The sequence below is a fragment of the Siniperca chuatsi genome, linkage group LG13 (genome assembly GCF_020085105.1).
Source record: "Siniperca chuatsi isolate FFG_IHB_CAS linkage group LG13, ASM2008510v1, whole genome shotgun sequence".
Classification (NCBI taxonomy): domain Eukaryota; kingdom Metazoa; phylum Chordata; class Actinopteri; order Centrarchiformes; family Sinipercidae; genus Siniperca; species Siniperca chuatsi.
In genome coordinates this window covers 13,640,023-13,655,702 of record NC_058054.1, presented here as the reverse complement: position 1 = coordinate 13,655,702, position 15,680 = coordinate 13,640,023, and the positions used below count along the sequence as shown (strand labels likewise).

Genomic DNA, 15,680 nt, shown 5'->3' with positions numbered 1-15,680 from the left:
CCCCACTTTAAAAACGAGCTCTAACCGTAGTCGTAGCAGCACTGCAGTCTATACCAGATAAAGTTTGTGCTAAGGTGTGACAAGGAGTTTGGTGCTTTTTTGGAAAAAGTGTTTTTCTTCCCTCCGGTTAGTGAGGAATATCAGTGCACCCATTTTTTAATTTCAGTCACATAATTTCAGTTTAATGGACCTATAAAAATATTTAAGTTGTCACAAAATGGAGGCTGTTGCCACAACATGTCAATCATAAACTAGAAGCTGGAGCCAACAGAAGCAATTCATTTTGATTTTGGAGCGAGAATGGGGGAAGGGATGCTTTGATTGCATTTATATGTGTGCAGGCGTAATGTTTGTGGAAATTTTAGGCGTCCTTAATTGATTTAAACCACTTTGCACTCTTACTAATTTGCAACCGATCTATTTAAATCTGGATTCATTGATTAGGTCGTTTTAAGTTACTCATTTGGTAAAACCAGACTAGTTTGGTGGTTGCTGCTTCTCCATTATAAGGATTTAAACACTTATCTGCTTCATAACATTGAATCCTTGGCTTGGCTTGGGGACATTTGGTGAGACTTTGGGCTTTGATGGTTGTAATGACATTTTGTCATTATTTTGACATTTTACAGACTAAAAAATTGCAGCCCAAATGGTCATTAAAGCCTAACTTCTTTCTTTCATGGTCATTGCCACGGTGCTGATATTCCCGTGCCCTTGTTTGACCATGACTTTCTATACTGTATTGACTCTTCCACTGGTTTGTACAAATATGTAAAAGCAATCTGTATGATGATGGCCACACTGAAATTGCTAATGTAAAAGGACAGTCAGGGAGCCTACAAGGACAGACATGTAGCAACCAGCCTAATCACATATAAACAAACTTTCACGTTTTTGATTCAGTTGCTGTTTCTCAACCCCAGGCTCGGGAGAGTCTTAGACAAGCATGCAAAGTTTTTGCCAACTGTTGTCACCACAATGGACTCAAAAACGAAAACAACTATGAGGTCACTGTTCACATGATTAGGCTCTGATTTAACCGTTAGGGTATAACTAATGATTGTATGGATTTTGAGACAGTTCTCTATGCAGTTTATGTCCTACACACATACAGTGCAGCCCAGGTGAAGGGTGTGGCTCCTGAAATAGAAACAGGCTTCCTCCCAGCACTTTAATATGCCTTCCTAGTCTGTCTTTTTACTCATAAATGGAATGTCTGATTAATTTATTTTCAGCGTTGTTCCGGGTAATTGAAAGAAAGGCATTTGGAGCTGGTCCCAAGTGATGGTCATGCATGTGTGAACGTGGCTGACAGCACCCACGCAGCCTAGTCAAGCTCTTACCTGCAGGGGCTGGAGCTGGGGGAGCCAGACACACCCTAATCCCCCAACATCCTGACCATAGTAAACCTGTTGTAGCTTGTCCACAGTAGACCTGATAGCCCATTTTCTCGAATCGCGTTGCCTACCCCACTCCTCTACCAGCCTTGCTCTCACAGTGCCATGGGTGGGCTCGGGATTTGTTCCTTGGCACTGCCTTTTCTGCCTTTTGTGAGTTAATGTTGTGCCTCAAACCAGGAACAAAAGCAGTGCAAATTAAAGACCAATTATCTTTAGTGCGTGCTGGGGCAAGTCGCTCATGTTAGCTTGAATGATGAGTGGGAGAAGTGAAAGGTCTAATAGGAAAAGGATGTTGGTTGCTGCAGCAAAGCACATGAATGATTCATCTTAAATTAATAAGCCTCAAGCTAATATTTAGAAGTTTTCTGATTTATTTTATAATGTGATGTATTAGCTACATTTGTGCATTCATATGGGTTTTATTTAGGGCTGCAGCTATCGATTATTTTAGTAATCGAGTATTCTACCGATTATTCCATCGATTAATTGAGTAATCGGATAATAAATACTTTTGCTTTATTAAAGAGCAATAGTAAATATGCAAAAGAGAAAATAAGACAGGTCTCTTAAAATGAACAACTAAGTGGTTTGATTTTTAGAAAAATCTTAATTTTTATTGCTTAAATTGAATACAATAATATTATATGTCAAAACTAAACCAATTTAGTTATTTAAGTGCCATATTACATTCTGGGTGTTAAAGAAAACATGTTCTGAAAAACCTTTTGCTTTAAGGCTTTACTGTCTTCTATGTGGCATTTGTAGGAGGCAAAAATGAGTGGACAGGAACTGTGACGATCATAATAATAAATAACATGAATGGATTTCACTAATTGACTGCAGCATTTTATTTTCTGTGGTTATTTTCTTGAGCAAAACCTAGCTCAGCTACCATATTGATTTACATAACTAGCCATTACATATAACCATAAATAACGTAGCCTACATTCTTTACTATCCTTCAAAACACAGTGCGCTGTATGTAATTATATGGATTAAACAAAGCTTTGATGCAAATAATTTGCATCGATGATTTTTAGTAATCGAGTTACTCAAGGAATCGTTTCAGCCCTAGTTTTATTTAAATTGGTTGGAACCTTTTATTTTTCTTTATTTAGTTACCTTGAAATTAGTTATTTAATCAGTTATTTTATAGTTTGACTTTATGAGAAATACTCTTTTTTGCTTTCTTTCCGAGAGTTAGATGAGGAGATTGATATCACTCACGTTTCCTGTCTGTTAAATATGAGGCTACCGCCAGCAGCTGGTTAGCATACAGACTGGAAACAGGGAGAAACAGCTAGCCTACTGTGCAAAGCACGTGTTTTTTTTACGGGGGATTATGAGCCGGGATATTTTTTGGCCTAAACAGGTTAAGTTGGAAGTTACTGCACCCGGCTTACAAAGAGGCCCATAAACCCCTGTAAAGCATTGTTTTTACACTTTGGCTTTTGTATGGATTAAACATGTGATATAACGTGTTAATTAGTGAGCTTTAGATGTGCTTGTGGGAAGAATTTGAACAGAGCCAGGCTAGCTGTTTACCCGTTTCCAGTCATTATGGTATGCTAAGCTAACCAGCTACTGGCACTAACGGCTTCAATTTATCAAACTTTTTATCTAACTCTCAACAAGAAAGTGAATAAGCGTTTCCCAAAATGTCAAACTTTTTGAAACTTTACCTCTTAAAACCGATCTTTATACTCATGATCGCACCACCAAATTAATTAAGTAACATTTTTTTCACACTCCTGGGTCACATTGAGGTTAAGTGTTGGTTAGATATCCTTCCCATCTCCAGTTAGCACAGTACTTCCAAAACATAACCCTTCTTCCCATGCCCCTGCCCTAGAGATACACAGAGCCTAAGTACTGGCCGACCTGTTCATTAATTTCCCATTAGTCAACAGTTTTCCCTCAGAGTCTCAGGGGAAATAGACTAACCCCGCCATTAGTTCCAGCAATCCCCGAGGACCTCTTCCCCCGACTCCCACCACCTCCACCAACACACACACCACACACCACACACCACACACACACACACACACACACACACACACACACACACACACACACACACACACACACACACACACACACACACACACACACAAAACACCCAGCCCTGTTTCCCCCGAGTGATGACCTCTTCATACACATGGTCTCTTTCATTTTGCTCTGAGGGTTGGTTTAAGCTGTGGTAGTCGATTAATTGATTAGTTAATAGACAGAAAATTAATGGCAACTTTTTTGATAATGATTAATTGATTAATCGTGTAAATACATTTGCTGTTTCCAGCTTCCCAAATGTGAAAATTATCACATTTTTTCTTGTTTGACATTATTTTAAACTGAATATCTTTAAGTTTTGGACTGTTGGTCAGACAATAAAAACAATCTGAAGACGTCACTTTGGGCTCTGGAACATTGTGATGGACATTTTCCACTATTTTTTTTAACCTTTTTATACATGAAACGATCAATCAGTTAGTCAACAAATTAATCTGCTGATTTTTCGTTAATGAAAATAATCAATAAATAAATAAAACCAATTTGTTGTCAGTTGACTTATTGATTGATCATCTAATAGTGTCAGCTCTAGTGATAGCAGGCAACACTTTGCTATTCTCCGGCCAATAACAAGCACAGAGCATGCAGAGATGGCTAGATAAGAGATAATAAAAATAATTGTTAGTTTCACCCCTAGAAAGAACTACAAAGTGCTTCACAGTCCACCAACCTTTATCAAGATGGAGACAGGCATTCAATGTTTGACATAAACAAATATTACAAAATTGGAAGTAAAAACTAGAAAATTGAGTCACATGAATTTTTTCAGAAAGCGAACAAAGTAAAAAACGTCATAGCCACCCAAAAACTAAATCAAATGATAACAGACAATGGTTGTATGACATAGGTTGAAATGGAAATATCAATAAATTAAAAAGTAAAACATATTAAGATATCCACATTCTATTAGGGAATACTATCTAGCAGCCACTGTGTAGCCTTTGCGTTATAGGAGGTGGGTGGTCTTGACACTCTTTAATAAAATGAGGTAGCTTATTCTCATAGAGAAAGAATCTTTATCCAATTTACCCAAATGTAGACTTGAATCTAACATTTAAAGGGAAAATTCTGCACCTTTTTATGTGGATGTCCAGTCGGTGTTGATGGTAAATGTAGTCAATTGAAGCAATAAATTCTTCAGTGCATGCTATATTGACCGAGAAAGCTGAGTTCAAGATGACGACTTCAAATTGCTTGTTTTGTCTGACCAAAAACCTGAATATATTAATTTGACAAGCATATAAAACCCCCCCCCCCAAAGAATAGCAGCAAATCCTCACAATTAATAAGTTGGAAACAGCAAATGTTTATGTTCACTTGTTAAAAAACTAATTTGTTGTCAGTTGACTTATTGATTGATCGACCAATAGTGTCACCTCTAGTGATAGCAGGCAACACTTTGCTATTCTCCGGCCAACAACCAGCACACAGCATGCAGAGATGACTCGATAAGAGAATAAGGGATGTGTCTGTGGATGTAGTGGTGTGAGATGGGCTCTCTGCAGACCACCACTGCAGGAAGTGCATGGCCAATGTGGTCACAGGGACACGCCATCACTCAGGGATTTACAGCAACTGGTTTCAACCGGAGTTCTTTGGAAGTTTTTTTTGTCTTTGTCATTGTTGCTCCGACTGACTGACTGACTGACAGTGGGAACTAGATTGCTGGTGTTCAATCTTTTGATACCACTGCCCTGTATCTCTTTTTGCGGTAGATATAAATGGCAATCATCTCTCATGTGTTTGTGTTCAAAGCCCTTGATATATAGTACAGTATTTGTGACACACACTGTCAACCGTTTCTGTGCAAACAAGACATCCTCTGTTGTACTATCTGGAATTGAGGTCATTCTCTAAAGATATCTGTGGGAAATTTGGACACAATGACTCAAGCTGAGGACTTTGACTATCAAATATTGACTTGAGCAAAGTCACCTGCTCAAGGTGGTACTGGTGTGAGGTAATTGAAGGGCCTGAGCCATGTGTGTCTCTGCTTCGTTATTTTTAGCAGGAAGTCCCAAGATTCAGGATGGAGGAGGGATATGAACTCGACCTGACGTACATCACAGAGCGTATCATCGCTGTGTCCTTCCCCCGGGGGTGCTCAGAGGAGATCTACTCTCACAACCTGAAGGACGTCACACGAATGCTCAAGTCCAAGCATGCAGATAATTACCTGGTCAGTGCTTGTCCATGTGCTGCTCGCTGTCTCACTTTGAAATGAACTGAAGTGTCAAAGTGCAAACAGTATTGATGTCAGGGCTGATGGGCTTTCATGGGATATTGACATGAGTATTGATCTCTGAGTGCATAGTTCATCTTTCACATGCTAATGTAAGAAGCAGTGTTAAGGCAGGATGCAATAATCTTAGAGGCAACATTTTAAGTCATTGGTATTTGTTGTATGTTCTCTTTAGATTATCAACCTGTCAGAGAAAAGACATGATCTTTCTAAAATGAACCCCAAGGTAAGTTTCCATGACATTTTGTGTCTTTGTGTGTCATCTACATAAAATAAGCACACATGTGTGTGATGAGTATATCACTTTACATCATTTTGGAAAAGAACAAATACAATACATTTCAATTAGCTAAATAGATCTCTGTTCATCCTCTTTGATCAGCTGTGTCTAACCTGCTCTAGTAAACAGTGTAATATTGATTGGGAATGCATAAGGAGTTGTATGTTTACATTGAGCGATGTGTTTTCAGACCCTGGATACAGGCTGGCCGGACATGCATGCCCCACCTCTGGATAAGATCTGCACCATTTGTAAGGCCATGGAGAGCTGGCTCAATGCTGACCCTCTTCATGTGGCGGTTATACACTGCAGGGTGAGCATCTACGGGCTTCTTAAGAATCTTAAGTATTTCTCTATGACATAAAATATTCATGACTAAATAAGCAACAATCAAAGTAAATAAATCATCATATTCTGATTCAAAATGGCTAACTCCTGTAAAACCACAAGTACGTGTGTAGTGTATCATCTCTTCTCCTCTCTTGTTTCTTTAGGGCGGCAAGGGTCGAATCGGTGTCGTCATTTCATCCTTTGTGCATTTCACCGATGTATCAGCCAGGTAACCACCACTATGTGTCACATTTTTCATGTAATGTTACTTTAAATGTCATTGTTTGCTCTGAAGTCAGGATTTATCGTAATATGAGTGCGCCCACTCACTGTTGGCAGCAAACAATATCAACAACAACCCACAAAGTTCATGAAGACTCATTCCGTAGACCGCAAGCAATGTCACTGCTACACTGCTGATTTATTTACCTCCTTTAATTTAGGGTCAAGGTGATTCAGAAAGTGAGTCAAAGAAAAGTCACGTCTTTCAGAGGAAAACCACACAATTTAAGCTGTGAATCATCCTGTATCGAATTGCATGAATCAACTTGGAAACATGCTAGTTACTGTAATAGCTTTGGGCCAGTCAGTGTCAGTGTCAGTATCATGAAATCTATTCATCATGAAGAAAACCGATTGTAATTTTCTAACTATTGTTAGCCATTCAAATACAAAGCCCTAAAGTAAAGAAATGCAGCAAACATTAGGAGACACGGCCTGGTGTTATTCCACTAAGTAGATCCTTTCTGCACACAACAGTCATTGTGACATGAGCACACATCAACCTTCGATTTAGCCAACCAACCTCTTCTTCCCTTAGTGTTTGTGTCCCACTGAGAAAGACTGGGTCAGTAAGGCGAATGTAAAAGACAGAGGGCAAAAAGAGGCAGAGGAAGAGATAGGAAAACAATGAGGCAGATTTATAATGGAATAGATTCAGTGAGGGGGGAGCCGAGGGAGAGGGCCGACGAGAAAGAAACAGAGCTGTGGTGAAAAGGCTCCAGCGCCTGTTGGTTTTAGGTCTGTCTGAATAGCAGAGCTGTGCACACACTCTGGCCTCTCTCTGTCCTCCTCTCCCCCTCCGTGTTTACTTAAGGCTGGCATTCTCTTCCTCTCTGCTGGAATCCCCTGTCTCTCCGGTTACTTTCACTCGTGTCCATTATGCATGTGTATGCATGTGTGTGTGTGTGTGTCTGTGTTGTCCTAATTTAAGTTAGGGTTAACACCATTCAATTATAGAGCAGCATAGTGTAATCTCTCTCTCAAGTCATAATTACCTAAAGTGTTTAATGTGTCTCTCTGTCTCCCTCAAAGTGCTGATCAGGCGTTGGACCGCTTCGCAATGAGGAAATACTATGATGATAAGGTCTCAGCTCTGATGACACCTTCGCAGAAACGGTAAGACCCAAAACTTAAGCACGCCCTTCTGTCTCGCAACATGCGTTTATCCATGTGCTGTTTGACTGCTGCTTTGTTGAGCCACATCCAAACACATTTATGTCCCAGACCCACCTGATTCAATACAAAACTTTGCATATCCTGGTGCTGTTTGTTTATTTTTTTCACTGAAAAGCCTGTCATTGTTGATCATTGTAATGAGAATGGGACCCCATAGTGACCTGGTGTAATCCTAACCCCCCTGTATCACTGTGAATCATCATCGGTCATACTGATGGCTCTTAGGCAAAACACTTTTAACAAAATAAGCCAAACTTCTCAAATGTTAAATGTTGTCTTAAAGAATAGTTTGACATTTTGGGAAATATGATTATCAGATTTCTTTCCGAGGGTTACATTAGAAGATCTATACCACTCTCTTGTCTGTACGTTTTAATATGAAGCTACAGCCAGCAGCTGCTTAGCTTAGCATAAAGACTGGAAAGGGAAACACCTAGCTTGGCTGTCTAAAGGTAACAAAATCCACTTACCAGCGCCTCTAAAGCTCACTAATTAACACTTTATATCTCGTGTCCTGGAGTGTGACTACTGTGTCACTACTACCAGCCAAGTCCGGCACATAAACCCCTGTAAAACCACAAATTGTTGTTTCTCTTACACGTGTTCTTGTACAGATTAAACAAACGACATATAATGTGTAAATCAGTGAGCTCTAGGTGTGCTGGAAGGCGGATTTTGTTACCTTTGGACAGAGCCCCACTAGCTGTTTCCCCCTGTTTCCGTTCTTTGTGCTAAGCTAAGCTAACTGGCTGGCTGCTTAAAATTCAACGTAAAGACATGTGAGGGGTATTGATCTTGTCATCTAACTCAATAGCAAATAAGCGTATTTTCCAAAAGATTAAACTATTGTAAGTCTAAGAAAGTAACCCTGATGATGCCATAGTGATGGCACCAGGGTTATCTCAGTTTGGGCTTTGAGATTACAAGGCCTGCATTACAAACTAGAAGCTTCAGTTTGAAAGATGTGGACACATGCCAGGCAGGGAGGGTCTAAAGAAAAAACGTCATCAAGTTGCATTATGGGACTAAATCTTTGGAGTACCACTTTAATATAAGCAGTTGTCTATCAACTTTGCGTAAGTAAAATACGGTCTAAAATTTGCAGTTATGACAATACTGCTGGACAGTTTGCAATACTCGGTCTTTCCAAAAAAAAACACCGACGTTTGATATCTTGGATGTTTAGTATATTTTTGGTGGTGGGAATGCTTACAGTACAGTAGTCCTGTATTTTATTTAAATCCACCTCTGTGCTTTCGTGTCAGGTATGTTTGGATCCTCAATAGTCTTCTAAGTGGATCCATGAAGATCAATGCCTCACCCTTGTTCCTGCACTGCATCATCCTTCACGGGATACCAAACTTTGACGCCACTGGAGGTTAAACTCATATTGTTTACCACTATACACAGCTGCAACTCCCAATGAAAATACAGTTGCTGCTCCCATGAAAGTATAGAACAATCCAGACACAACCACATCAGAGTTGGAGCAGTAAACAAGATGGAGACTTATCTGTATTTTATATCTTTCTCTTTTTCCATCACACATGCATGCTCAGACAGATAGAGGCGAAGACAAGACAGACTCCTTCATGGGTTCCCAGTAAACCCATGGGAATTCACACCCATGTTTGCATGTAAATTGCTGTTTTCACTAATTTCACTGAAACAACAGAGGTCTTCGTCACATCATGGAGCTGAAATCCCTTTCTCACAACAACAGCTTATCACAGCTGTCAGCAAAACAATCTGAGAAGCTACATATGAATATCTTACCTAACAGGCTTCTTAAGGTCATGTTATCAATGCACTTGTAACAATTATTTATTTGAGAATTAATCTTTTTTTCTTTTCAGTATGTCGTCCATACATCAAGGTTTACCAGGGAATGCAAGCAGTGTATTCATCTGGAATCTAGTAAGTAGCTTACACATGTGGTAGAGTAATTTTAACATTATTGTTTACTTCAAAGAATGTTGGAACGCAATTTTCTGTTAATGCTGATTTTAATTCTGAGTTCATGGCTTTCCGTAAATATATGTGATTGCTTCCAAACTCTGGCTCACTTTGACTGACTTCTCCGTTGTTTTTGTTTCAGTCACATTGGTCCAGGCCACAGAGATCGTGTATGCATCACCCTGGAGCCTGCCCAACTTCTAAAAGGAGACATCATGGTAGAAAATAAAACCAAGATGCCTTTTCAGACTTTCTGAAATCTGTATTGATTGTAGTAATCACTATATTTTTGTATGTTCTTTTGTAGATTAAATGCTATAACAAGAGTGACATAACTTCCGAACGTGAAGTTATTTTCCGTCTGCAGTTCCACACGGGAGCAGTGCAGGGCTACAACCTGATGTTTGAAAAAGAGGACATGGAGACTGCCAACAAAGGTAGACCTTGAAAAACCCTGAGAACAGGTCTCAACGTGCCGCCGCTAGTTTACAGCAGCGCCTCTGCTCCACGCAGCATCTGCAGAGCTCAGTCTGGACTTAATTTAGACTTAGCACTTTGAGACCAATAATCTTGTTTTCCCAAACATGTTACGTGTACTGAGAGAATCCTTTTTGCAGACACCATTCATCTTTCCATTTCTGAATGGCCTCACTAATGGCATTCATGTGTGTTTCCATTCCAGATCCCAGATTTCCAGATTATGGTAAAGTGGAGCTGGTGTTCTCCGAGGGACCAGAGAAGATCCCAGGTAGATTCCTAACTCTTCAGTTTTTTTCAAAAGTTGCCACAGGGAGAGGTAGATGGAAAAGCAGACTCTCGGCTTTCGCCATTTTTTCCTTCGTGCTGTCCTATGCTCTGTTCCTCCCCCTCTGCCCCCCTGGTGAGAAGGGATGTGGAATGCTGCAGAAGGGAAATGTAGTGTGAAGTGTGTGCTGACAGAGAGGTAAAGAAGCACAGCATGTGCAGCCCCAGAGCCCCGCAGGAGTGAAACTATGTTGTGTGGGTTTGTGTGTGTGTCCGATGTACTATGTGTCGTATATATATTTGCTTGAGTGTTTATTAAACACAATTCCCGTAGCAGAGTTTACCATATTTTGACTAGGATGAGACACAGTTCATTGGCAGGTTTTTGGGCATGTGATGGTCTTTTGATCAAAAATGTGATGTTGTCCCCCAACAATGTGATGTAGATATGATTTCAATCTACAGCATCAGGAATGAAAGTAAAACCTTGAATAAAACTTGTTTGGACTTGATATGCTCGATATGACATGATATGCAGAGGCTATTTTGAAAGGAATATTCGGGAAATATGTATAACGTATTCGATTTCTTGCCGAGAGTTAGATGAAACTTGACTTACTGATTATATCCGTTTTGTTTAATCCTCTGAAAAAATTTTATGTAAATATAGTTTTTTATGTTTTGGACTGAGCCTGGCCAGCTGTTTCCCCCTGTTTCCAGTCTTTTTGCTCAGCTAAACTAATTGTCTGCTGTCTGTAGCATCATATTTAGCATACAGACACGAGAACGGTATGGAACTTCTCATGTCACTCTTAGCAAGAAAGCAAATAAGCGTATTTCCCAAGATGTCAACTATTCTTTTACACCTGAAAAATTCAGTAAAAATATGAAGGAAACACAGAAACATTTTATTTTTTATTGTTTTGTGTTTGAGTAGTAAAATTTGTCGATAATAAATATCTTCAGGACTGGGTGATTGAACACAACTCATCGTATCATAGTGATACAATTCCACTAAAAGCTGATAATATCGAATTATTGCTCTACCCAAAAAAGTCCTGCTAAGTTTTAAATACTTCTGTCTTCTGCCTTGAGCCATGACAGACATTACAATAACATAATGAAAAAAAAAACATCTAGATACAGTAACTACAATAATGTTCTTTTTGGGTCCAGGTGCCAACAGGTGGCAAAATGGGGCGGCTGTTATTGTGGACTACAACACAGCAGATCCTCTAATCCGCTGGGACTCCTACCAGAACATCTGTGATAGTGAAGGTACTGTTACTATGCTGCATTAGTCACTATATGACTCACAAGAAGACAGTGCCAAGGTCTGCCTAATGAATCAGGCTCTATCTGAAAATATCAATGGCTGTTTTTATGAATGGAAGAAGTATGCATAGGTTCTTATTTAGGCATTAAATGAAGTTTTACCCCCCGTTTCTCACTATTACTTTTCTGGTATTCAATGTGTTCTCTTTGTTTCTCACTTACACAAACACACACACACAAACTCTCTTTTTCTCTGAGGGACTGCAGTGTGATTGCCTAACATGCGCACAGTCACCACTAGCTTGGTTTATGTTTCAATCATTGCTAACGGGAGTTGTTACTCATGAAGTAGACTTAAATACCAGGCAGGCGGGCCCTTGTTGTTGTATGTAGGGACTGCTGGGTTCAGAGGAAGAGCAGTTAGTTCTCAAGAGATTTCTATTTTGTTGTTTCATCAAATGAATAGCTTTAACCATCCCACACATGCACACTCACACACACATATACACACTCTCACTAGCGCCTGCACACACACACACACACACACACACACGCACAGACTCACACTCAGAGCCACCCTGACGGGGCGTCCCGTCCTAGCTGCGGTTGTTGCTCTCCACTCAACCACAGAATTCACAACAACCTCCCAGAATAGAGCGACGTGGTGGTAGCATTAAAACACAGATCCACCCTTTCCCAGTATTCATTGAGTGTTTTTATAAGCTAAGTTCAGCTTGATGAAAATGAGCTGGCTTTTTTATTTTCATTTAAAATACCCAACGTCCATATAAAATTTTTTGCACACCTCTGGGAATGCAATGAAAGAGCGAAACACTCAAATTTAAGAATTCATCAAAGCAAAGCAAAGACATCAACAAAGGAGCAATTTTTTCTCTTGCCTTGATTCCAAAGCATTCATGTGGGATATTTACAGCCTTGTTTTCTCATGTAAACACTACATCTGAGAGGGAAGACTGGGAGCTTTGTTGGAATTCTACGTCTACTTACCACCAGTCCACTGGCAGGCTCAGTTTGCCTCAGAGAGGCTGTCACTCAGAGGTTGGTCAGGAGGAGGAAGTCTAAAAAAACGTTTGGCACTGTAGTGCCAAGGTTGTGAAAAGAAAACCTCATTTACTTCAATGGCTTTTCTTCAATCACCAGTGAGACTGTTTATCCCCACTTGTGAATTAAGAGTTGAATTTTAAAAGATTGTTTTTCCAGAAAGGTTGTTTACTTAAGCTTACTGTCAAAGTAGATTGTTTATTTCTGTAGCTTGGCTAATAACTGACTGCAGAAATGAATAACTGATAGTAAATATTAAAGTGAGAAGTGCTGAATGGTTATTACTCATGTAAAATGTAAAATCCAGTGGTAACAAGGTTATGTCTGAAATATCACTGTATAGCCTCTCTAGAGTCTTTAAGGGTCAGTTCACACAAATTACAAAAAATATATATTTAGTGGTATATAGTGCAGATAGTTTCATTTGAATTTCATTCATGGGGCTCACAGTATTGAAAAATGACATTAAAAAAATTCAACAGGAACTTCTCTTTCCAGAAAAGGTGTTCCTAATACTCTGGAAAATCCTCAGACCATGCTGTCAGCAGTTTTCATAGGGATGTTTTCTCTGGCAGAATGTAGTCCCAATGTAAACTGTTCATGGCAACAAACATCTAATATCACAATTGACGGTCTACATCAACAGTAGAATAATGGAAGTTGATTTCTCTTTTGTCACATTATACCTGAGAAAAATTCTAGATAAAGTTTTGACACAGGATGAATATCTCTTGCTACTAGCAAGAAAGCCATTACATGGAAATGATTGCAGACACACCCTCTAACCAAGGATAAAACTGGACTGCAATTGTCCATGAAACAAACACTGTATTGAGCAACTGACCGTAACCTTTAGACTATAATATGAACAATATGTACAACCTTGGAAAAAATGTACTATATACTACTGTGCCGATAAGATGTAACCCTGTTCCAGGACAAGTATTGTGTTACCCCTGTCAAACCACACACTTAAAATATCAATAAAAAACAGTTGCAAAAAGAGAGAAAACTATTCACAGCAAAGTCTATGGATAACCTAGAGTAACGGAGATGTTGTTTCTGGAAAGAAATGTTGCTTTTGAATTTTTTGGACACCACTAACAAAGTTGTTATTATATTCACCCAGATAGAGGCAGAATTCTCAGTGATTCACAAAACGTGAGCAAATAAAACTGTCTGCATGGCAATATACCACTAGGGGTGTGTGAGAAAATGATTTACAATAGTTTATTCCTCTCTACGCTTCATGTATGTCCTGTACAAATTGTACACAGGATTTTGAAATGATTCATTTCCCAGAGGGCTGTTGTCTACACATTGGAGGCACATGTAGACGCTTGGGCGGAAAAAAATGAGGATGATGATGATCATCATTATGCTTTTGACTCACGGTTTTGGCATTCAGGAGGTGCGGAATGGTAGTAACTGAGAAGGAATGGGAAGGTTGGGTAATTGCATAGCCATACACAACCAGACCTCCTTGTGCGATACGAGAGCAGCTTGAGGAACAGTTCTGGTTTTCGCCGCTCTCTGCACTGTAATTGGTGGATTATTCAGGGACTGACCATACCACAACAACCAACATGATGAATGCTAGATATAAAAGGTTTGACTGATTTTCTTAAGCTAAGAACATACTTGGTTAACCATTCATGGTTTTGTTAATGTCAGTGTAATCCCGATACGTAAAACAGTTTTTAAAATTGTTGAACCCCATAATTGAGTTTAGGGCACATCTGTTTCTTGCCGATATTGTACATGAGCATGGCAGGCATGCAATTTCATGACACACAAGAGTGAGAGAAAAACAACTTGGCAGCTGCTTTTCATGAAAAGTGCCCAGAGCTCCAAGTAAAAGGCAAGGATTGCTTTAATTAAAAAGTGTCTTTCTACAGAGTGAAAAAATCTGGAGCTGCAGGAATGTTGTTTTCCTTCTCTGATCCTCAATGGACCGCCTTTTCTCTTTCTCCCCCCCCACAGTGGGGTAGTCCCCTAATGCAGGGCAAGAGGTAGGGTTACTGCTTTCCTCCGCCCCGCCTCCACCCCTAAGCCCCGCCTCACTTGTTTACATTCCTCTGCCCTTATTTGGAGATCTCAAGGTCCCCCCTTGTGTGGCATGCAAACACTCTCACCTTCTCAGCAGAGAAAGAAAGCAGGGCCAACTTATTCCAACTCTCTTGACCCTGACCATTATCTGCTGGTTGAAAGCCATGTCTGCTCTCGTTTGTCTGCATCGCCTCTTCTCCTCTTGAAGTTTTGTTTTACCGGAGACTGGGATTGTCTTGTGTGCTTACCTGGCAGTGGCAGCAAAGGTAAGAGATTTTTTCTCTTGAGACAGATGAGTGGCCATGAGGGGGAGGGAAAAGAAAAGAGAGGCAGGGCGATGACAGTGGTGACAGAGAAAAATGGCCAGTATTGAGGGAAAGGGGAAACATGTCTTAAAACCTGCTTGCACCCTATCAGAAGAAATGTTACGGGAGGGATTTTTTGGAAAACTCCGGGTGGAACTGACCTGCATGGAGGCCTGAGCCAAGGCTGCTCAAGGCCGGATGCAGGTTCAACCATGGGGGGGGGGGGCAAGCCATACATACATACATACATACATACAGGAGCTTTTGGAGAAGAGGAGGAGGGGGAGCTTTTATCATGCGTGTCAGGTATTCAGACCCTCCAGTCATGGTTTGACTGAAAGGCAAGTACTTAAGGCGGCAGACTGAGGGAGACGTGTAGGAGTCATGTTCCCGCTCTCTTTTGCTGAGGAAGAGGGAGAGTGACAGTGAAACAGCAAGTTTTACTTACTTGGCAACGCTGCTCACATGCATTTCTTCTCCAGACCTCATTTTGCTTAAGTCTAGAAAGG

At 40.1% G+C, this 15,680-nt stretch overlaps 1 protein-coding gene across 5 annotated transcripts in view; it reads left to right on the top strand.

The window, feature by feature from the left end:
- The window catches only part of LOC122887425 (tensin-3-like), a 34,995-nt gene that overhangs the window by 4,738 nt on the left and 14,577 nt on the right, over positions 1-15,680 (top strand). For 3 of the 5 annotated variants that reach the window (XM_044220639.1, XM_044220637.1, XM_044220635.1), the window contains exons 2-12: positions 5,479-5,649; positions 5,888-5,938; positions 6,183-6,305; positions 6,487-6,551; positions 7,637-7,720; positions 9,046-9,158; positions 9,637-9,697; positions 9,879-9,954; positions 10,044-10,173; positions 10,419-10,484; positions 11,657-11,758. In XM_044220639.1, the coding sequence (XP_044076574.1) occupies positions 5,500-5,649; positions 5,888-5,938; positions 6,183-6,305; positions 6,487-6,551; positions 7,637-7,720; positions 9,046-9,158; positions 9,637-9,697; positions 9,879-9,954; positions 10,044-10,173; positions 10,419-10,484; positions 11,657-11,758 (1,021 nt within the window). In that variant the 5' untranslated portion in view covers positions 5,479-5,499. Of the gene's footprint in view, positions 1-5,478; positions 5,650-5,887; positions 5,939-6,182; positions 6,306-6,486; positions 6,552-7,636; positions 7,721-9,045; positions 9,159-9,636; positions 9,698-9,878; positions 9,955-10,043; positions 10,174-10,418; positions 10,485-11,656; positions 11,759-14,538; positions 15,133-15,680 lie in introns of those variants that run through there. The other 2 variants (XM_044220636.1, XM_044220638.1) reach the window with 2 other exon arrangements.